Source organism: Lucilia cuprina, chromosome 3, assembly GCF_022045245.1.
Source record: "Lucilia cuprina isolate Lc7/37 chromosome 3, ASM2204524v1, whole genome shotgun sequence".
Lineage (NCBI taxonomy): Eukaryota > Metazoa > Arthropoda > Insecta > Diptera > Calliphoridae > Lucilia > Lucilia cuprina.
The window spans coordinates 65,659,679-65,668,102 of record NC_060951.1 but is presented as its reverse complement, the minus strand read 5'-3'; the positions used below and the strand labels follow the sequence as shown (position 1 = coordinate 65,668,102).

Sequence of the window (8,424 nt, the reverse complement as noted above, 5' to 3'; positions counted from 1 at the left end):
TCTGACTCCAAAAATTGCACTAAAATAAAAACTATTACATTCATACCTTGTCGACTTGTTGGCATCAACTGACTGAACATTGCAATTGGCAACATGCACAGCATGCTGCCACACCATATACACACTATAATTTTGTACGCATGACTTCGGGTCTGCCAACGTCTCGAACGTAACGGATGGCATATAGCGTAATAGCGTTCACAAGATATTGCCACAAGTGTCCATGAGGAGACGGCAACAGATGCAGCTAAAATAAATAGAATAAAAATATATATAATAAAAATTAATGGACACTTGTTTGATTTTGTTTTATTGAGAAATAATTGTCATTCGTAGAATAAAAGTTGAAAATAGTTTTATTCCAGGAAATAGTATTTTTATCAAATATGTTTAAAAGGCTTTCTAAAAAATTGTTGCTCTTTTTAAATTTGTTGTTTATTTTTTTTTAAATAATTTGAAAATAATTTTTCATGAAATATTTTTTTTATCAAAGGTCCTTTAAATAAATTCTTTGTTTACATTTTATACTATTGTAAAAAAACTATTAATTTTTTAATTGTTTAGCCAATTATTATATTAATACATTCTACAAATACTTTATATAAAAATATTTTTTTCATTAGCTTATAAATTATATGGGAAGACCACTTAAACTGTAAGAAATAGATGTGCTGATCGGACTTTCCATTACGGGCTTATGTAGTTGTCAATTAATAATCATTATCTTAATACATACTTGAGTTTGTGTCGCTGTTGCCATTACACTGTTTCATGTATTTTTTAGATTTTTCTCGATTTAGAACATTATTGAGAGTTCACAGCTACAGTTAATGATTATAAATACATTATTTTTTTAACTTGATGTCGTTACATGCTAAGAAGGATGTTATCCTGCTATATCCTTCGAAAACAATTTTTCAATTTTTCATCAAAAATGATCTATATATGTACGTCAATATAAAGTGTGTGGTGAAGACATATCCATTCAAAGATGAGCGGTTTAGTTTTGTGCGTAAAAGGGTTAACTATACAGAATCTTAAAACTTTTTTCGAGCATCACATACTTAATTTTTGCTTGTGTTGAAATTTTTATTTACAACCTTTTTTTAAATGAAACCAAAACAATTTTTTGCCGTCTTATAAGTATTAGCTAATATTTTATATTTATTTATTTTTTGTCATAAATAAGAACAAATTTATTGCCCAATCGACCACAAAAAATATACACCAAATAAAAACAATAAACAAATTTAATGATACTTTCACATCCTGTAAATATTGCGATAACCTATAGAAATACAAATCATATTGCGTTCCATCTTTTTGATTTCATATCACAAAACTTTACTTTTGTAAATAACTACTACCTTACTCATAACAATTTATCAAAGGTTTATGAAACAAATTTTGTAGTTATAAAAAATTGTCTTATAAACCTGTGATAAATTGTTATGAATAAGGCCCTTAATTTGTAATGTTAGGAAGTTGTATTTATTTTAAACGGCTACATACATACATATCGTCACCTATAATGCAAAACAATGTTTCTTAAAAAAATATACGATTTTCTAACAAAAATTCGAAATAACGTATCATCAGAAACGATATAAAGCAAAACAACTTATCATCACAATTATTGAAGGAATTTAAACAAAGTGTATAATAACATAGTCTAATTTATTTTTAACCCAGAGAACAAAATATACCTTTCTAAAGATTGTGCAACGCTATATCCGAATATGGCTTCACATTTTATACATCAAATCAAATATTGCCATTTTTTAAAACCAAACAAACCTTACTAATTCCTCTAGTTAGTTTTTAAGATTTTTGCATTCAATTTTCATTTTGTTAAATTTGGGATTGTATTACACATATTTTGCTGGGTTATTATAAGACATAAACATTGCGTATACGCAATTTCAATTATAACTTTTCAGAACTTATACGCTTAAGCGTATATCTATTATTTTACAAAATTCTGTTGAATTTTGCATCTGTTTCTTTAGTAACAATTAAAATGTAAACGATTCAGAAATTAAGCGTCTATCAATGTCTTTTTTTACATTTACCTATTAACATATTTTAATGATACAACAAAGACTATTAAATTAGAAGCTATTACAATTTGTGTAATGAAATTTGATTAGTATTCGCTTTACAGACGTGTTTCAGTAATTGTTTTTTTTTTAATTCTTGTTAAATTTGTTATTACTTGCATTAGAGGAAAGTTGTTAATTTTTATGTTATTGTTTTTTAATGCTTCCTAACTGAAATAATTCAAGTAATTAAAAATTTTCATTATATATATTTTTTTTAATTTATTTTTAATTTGTCAACATTTAACAATGCTTTGGAAAAGGAGGGAAACCATTTAAATATTTTATAAACCAACTATAAAAGTTAAGTAAATTTAACAATCGTTTTTGAATAAGGTAGTAAATGAATTAGAAATCTTTCATTAATAAATCGAATATTTTAGCAAAATCACTATAATATGAAAAGCATAATTTTAATTGAAACTTTTTTTCATTGCAAATAAGCTATAAACACAGCAATTGCCTAATTTATATTTCTATTAATAGCTTTTCTTGCATAAATACATATATTATTCTAAATATGTGCTTAACATAAGAGGGAAATAAACAAATTTATTAACTGTAACCAACAGTTTGTTTAAGGTTAAACATTAGAATGTTAAATGTTTAATGAGAAATCAATAAATACTACTTTTACTACAATTAACTAATTTCCAAACTTTGTTTTCTCGTTTGGTTTCGATCTCAAATTAATGATTCAAGGTTTTTTTTATCGGTATTTTATTGTTAAATATTTACAATTAACATTCATTGTGAACTATTTAGAAACATTAAGTAATAAAACTAATGGAATGTAACCTTTAATCTTTATCTCTTAGTTTTTCCTTTTTTCTATAAAAATAGAATTTCCTTTTCGTAGGCACTTTATTGATTAAATATTCAACATTGAATAATTTCTTTGTTTGTTGTTTACTTCATTAAAACTTATTGCAGAAAATTTTTTGCTGAAGTTGTGAAAATAGTTTTTTTAATTCATAATTAAGTGTGTGTATACATAAAGAGTAAAATTGTGAAGGGATTAAATTATGCGTATTTAAATATACATATGTATGTATGTACATTGCGATGACACTTTTGTAAATGAAGAAAAACTAAAATACTGAGATGCTCTAGCGATAATTTAAACTTCTTTCGAATATATTAAGTAATGATTTCAACATGTTCCTGCGTTTGTTTTGAAATCTAGGGGCCATCCTAATGTTATAATTGTAAAAGCCTATAATAATAAACGGTCTTAATGAGACTTAAGTGATGTTATAAAATTATTGTAACACCGTTTGAGTCCTTGACAATTTATCTAATGAAAAATAAAAATCTATGCTAAAAGTTTTTAATTTCCGATTATTTTTTTTTTGTTTAAAGTATAGGTCACATACATTTTACAATTCAATAGATAACGTATATGTTATGTGAAAATATGAATATTTATATTTCCCTAGATTTTCCATTCATATTCATAACAATACTTTATTACCATTTATTTATATGAATGTATTTTATAGTTATTTGAAATCTATATTTCCTCCTAAAAGGCGTCAGCTGCTTTTATTGATCGTATTAAACTTTGAGTTACAATTTTTATTATGTAAGTAGACAAAAATAGTTTTTTTTTTAATTTTATATAAAATTTTATTACACTATTTATCATATACTATAAATTTGCATATTAAATACAAATATTATGATGGTACCAAAATACTTGTTCGCTCAAAGTGTATATAAAGTTGATTTGGGGTTCATACTTATTCCTTATAACTCTTCTTATTATACATACATATTTCACACCCAACTTTGTATTATCTTAGAGTTATGAAAATGTGATTATAATAATATTTATTCGTTCTTTAGATCCATCCTAATAAGTGTGTGTTTATGAGTATAAATATTCTGCTTACTGACATTGAATATTTAATAATGCTGTAAGTGCCCAGCAAAAACTCATATTGAAAAGTAATGAGTTAAAAATCCACTTTTTTTTTTTTGATATTTCATTTTAATATTTTAACACATTGATGACATTGGAGGCAAGTACTAACCACGTTCGGTTACAAATCCCTACTGAAATAAGAACTTACAAATAAGAAGTTATTATATGTAAGTTATTATAAGAGTATTAATAAGTAATATAGATGATAAGTTGTAGTAATTGAAAAGTAAATGGAAAAAGCCATTACTGAGCTTTTGCTGGGTATTTTCAGAAGCTTGTATGGTTATTGTGAATCTAATATATATTTTGATAGTAGATTTTATCTAAGCTGAATCAGGATTATAGAATTTTCATTTAAGTAAAGATAAAAGTTTGATATACATATTTACTAAAAACTACAAATAACGGGTTTATAAAAACATCTTATAGTGTTCTTTAATACATCGAAGAAAGTATGAGGTGTCTTACACCCACTAAGAGTATTAACTAAAGTGTTATTACAAAAATACGTATATGTATATTTATAGTAGTTTATGAAAAAGTTCCATATATGTGTGTAAGTGTATAAATTCAATTTGTTAATTTTTTTCTTTCGTAAAAGTAACCAAAAGAAAACTGCAAAAACATTAATGTAGCAATTTTTCAATGCCTTTCAAATATAATATCGTACTTACTACAGTTTTTGTTTTTATTTAACGAACGGATAAATTTCTTTAAATGAACTGCTGTTTTAAACTTAGTAAAAAAGGATATAATCATCTCATCATCATCACTGCTTGTGTTTGGGGATTTTGATTACACAAGAAAGAAAAACAGTCAAACAAATAACATCTAAGTTTTCTGAAACAAAAATATTTTTTCTTCTTTTACAAATTTGCCTTATACAAATGTTCTACATTGTAAAAACATACATACATATTTACATAGTTGTTTTTGTTTCGTATCTCAACACAAACACAAACTGATGAAGGTTTAAAGATTTAAAAAAAAGAAGAACAAGGAATAAAAGAAAATTATAAAAACAGAGATTGGTTTTGTTGTTTGAATTTATGACAAGATTTTAAAGTTCGATGTTGCTTCAATTGTAGGCCGGATATTTATAATATTTAACCTTTTTTTTGTCTTGAAGCAACATCAAGGCTAAAGATAAAAAGATTATGAAAAATATATTCTTAAAGATTTATTTTGTAACCCACACATTTGTGTATGTGTATGTAGTAGGTTGTTAGATAATGAATGATGAAGTTTTATTGAAATTATAAACGCACATATTGATGTCACTTTTGTATTCGGTTTACTTTAAGTATGGACATAAGTTTATGTACTGGAAAATTTTAAAGTATCAATATTTATCCAATTGGAATTGTGTAGCTGGGTGTTTTTTTTGATTTTTAAAATTTCAGAAAATATTTCTTACTGCTGAAACTTTTTAAATAATTCGAAGTAAAAAACGAAATAATATCGAGAGACTATATTTAATAGTCATTATTTGAAACAATATAACTACAAAATCATGATTTATTTTTCTAGTTAGTTAATAAAAACAATAAAAATACAATATCTTAAGCAATTTAATTGTGTCAAAAACCCAAATCAACCTAAAAGAACTAAATGTATTTAAGTGTAAGGGTAACAATAAAATTAAATTTATAATTATCATCATGGGAATAATTATCATCTTGAAAACAATTAAGTATATTTTAACCCCCTTATTCACAAACAAAATTTTTTATTTATAAAAGGTTTATAAAAAATTTTCCATACAAAATCTAATTTATAAACCATTTATTAAATAAAAATATTGTTTGTGAATAAGAGGGTAAATATTTTAGTTTTGAACATTAGTAAGAAAACTAGTTTTAAAATTAAAATTTTTTTTAAAATTATGGGATTTATAGTATTTCCTTTTTTTAGATAGAGCAATATTAAAATGTTAAAAATTGTTTTTGTCATTAAAATTTAAATACTATAAGTTTTTATAGAGTTCACATCAAATCCATGTGGAACCTTATAAAAATAATTGAAGTCAGTTCATTATTCCTCTAGAATATATTTTTTTGTAATTATAAATCTTATTATTAAAAATAATATACATACAAATTTATCTATCAACGCCCTCTTTTTGAACGTATAAGGTCCTTTTCGGAAAATGACTTTAACGCTTATAAATTGTGTTGCAGTTCAATATAATCAAGTTTATAAATGGATGAGTAGTACTTAAAACCCGGAGAAAACAAAAATTTTAAAATTTGATGAAGATCACTACAAAGTTGACCCTTTCCTTATATATGATCCCCTTCAGAAAATTACTTTGTGAATTAAAAGTATAGGGATGAAATTCAACAAAAAATGTTTTATAGGAATCACAGATCGGTGAAATAACAAACGCCGACTAAATTTAGTCGAAGCCCTTAGATCAAGTTATACATTAAATCCAGAGACCAATTTATAGTTATTTAAAGAATTGAGTAATGCTAAATCAAAATCTGATTTCAGATATTCTTTATCATATAAGTAGGATATGATATACATATGTATCTCTTAATGGAGAACATATGTCAGATGTTAATTTAGCCTTGTCACTTGCCGGTGACATTTAACATTTTATAAATAATATTTTCGGGGTGCTGTTACAACGACTCAAAAATTGCAACATCATTCAAAGCTAGAAAACTTGGTACATTAATATCAGATATATTGCAAAATAATCATGACTTTTTCCATTTTATTTGATATATAATATCCGTTAATACATGCTTGTATGTAACAAATTGATATTTCATCGCAAATAGTATCAATCTCTAACCTACTAAAAAACCCTACAAAAATTGTAAATTATTTACCTTGTTATCAGCTCCAAAAATGTGGAATTTGTAAGTCTCAATTCAAAAATATTGGAAATATTTTTTTCACAAATTATACTGAGGTCAGGATTCTAAATCACTAGTAAGAATCAGAGAGCCATTCGATTGAACCATTCCTGCAAAAAATTCTTAAAAAGAATGTTCCTCGGGACACTCTATATGCAAAACCTTTTCTTATTTCTTTCAATTTATCAATGTTTTGAAGAAATAATCTTACAAATATTTTTCTTTTATAATATCCTCACAGAACAATTTAACGCCTATTAATTTCTCTTACTTACAAGCAGACTTAAGTGTCATTGGCAACAATTTTATAGAACTGATGCACACAACGATTTTCCCAACCACTTACCTTGTGAGAACTGTATCAGTTTACAGAAAAATTCTCCAAATATAAAATGTCGTAGTAATGTACCCACCAAGGTTACTGGCATACAAAGGACACCCAACAGTATATCAGAGATGGCAAGGTTAAGTAGAAATACATTTGTAATGGTACGCATACGACGATTCTGCACGAGCGTTGAAATAACCAACAGGTTGCCTACAATGGCGCAAAGTAATATTACACTGTAACACAGAATCAACCATATGGGTACCTCAAATGCATTGCTGCGCGTAGACTGACGTTGTTGGGTGACATTGCTGGAGATGGTGCTGCTACTAGTTGCAGTTGGAAATGTTGTTGATGGTGATAGTAAAAGAGTGGGGATAGAGTATGTTGCTGCAATTGTAGTATGCGCAGTAATGTTACTTTGGGTCAAGTTCGCAAAGGCCAAATGTGCATTATTGAGTGCAATCGTTGTAACAGTTTCATTGACTGCAAAAGATTCGTTGGAGATAAGTGCCAAAACAGTTGATTTAATTGGCCACGACGTAAAAGCCGTGTTGTAAGTTAATAACTCCGTAATGAAAATACTATTTGTATCACAATATTAAAAAAAAAATATATTTTTTATTTTCTTTTAAATTTTTTTCTATTTTCTTTTAAAAAGCTTGTTTTGATTTAACTTTTTTTTAATTTTTCTATTTTATTTTAAAAAAATATATTTAAAATTATTATTTTTTTAATTTTTTAATTGAATTAACACTTTTTTATTTTTATTCAATATTTTACTATAAACACTTTTAATATTATTATTATCGTTGTGTTGTCTTACACTTGTCGTTATAGACTGACATGTGTTGTTTGTGTCGCAGCTGCAAATATTATAAAATCATTCTAAAATAAATAAAGTCAAAAATAGTACAGAGGTGAAAAGGACATCAAATTGTCCTTATAAACAAAACCGCCTTTTTAAATTCACCAGATTGTTAGCGCAACAAATGTTGCTTGCAATAATGTTTACGAACATGTTGCTTTAAAGTCCGAAAATTAGTATTTATTGTGTATCTAATCTTGTTTTATGCACACTATCTAGACATTTTGTGGCTCATCGAATGTTATATAATCTTCACTTATTGCCTATACAATGTCTATAACTTTTAACTCCGAACAATATATCAACATACACATATGTTATTTTTTATAACA

The 8,424-nt window shown here is 25.8% G+C and overlaps 1 protein-coding gene across 1 annotated transcript in view; it reads right to left on the bottom strand.

Annotated features, from left to right (window-relative positions):
• The window catches only part of LOC111674787 (cholecystokinin receptor type A-like), a gene marked incomplete at its 5' end in the record, with an annotated part of 9,697 nt that extends 1,875 nt beyond the window's left edge, over positions 1-7,822 (bottom strand). Inside the window, 2 exons of the mRNA XM_046947150.1 lie at positions 47-247; positions 7,243-7,822. Of these exons, the coding sequence (XP_046803106.1) occupies positions 47-247; positions 7,243-7,822 (781 nt within the window). The remainder of the gene's footprint in view (positions 1-46; positions 248-7,242) is intronic.
• Positions 7,823-8,424: the final 602 nt, after the last annotated feature.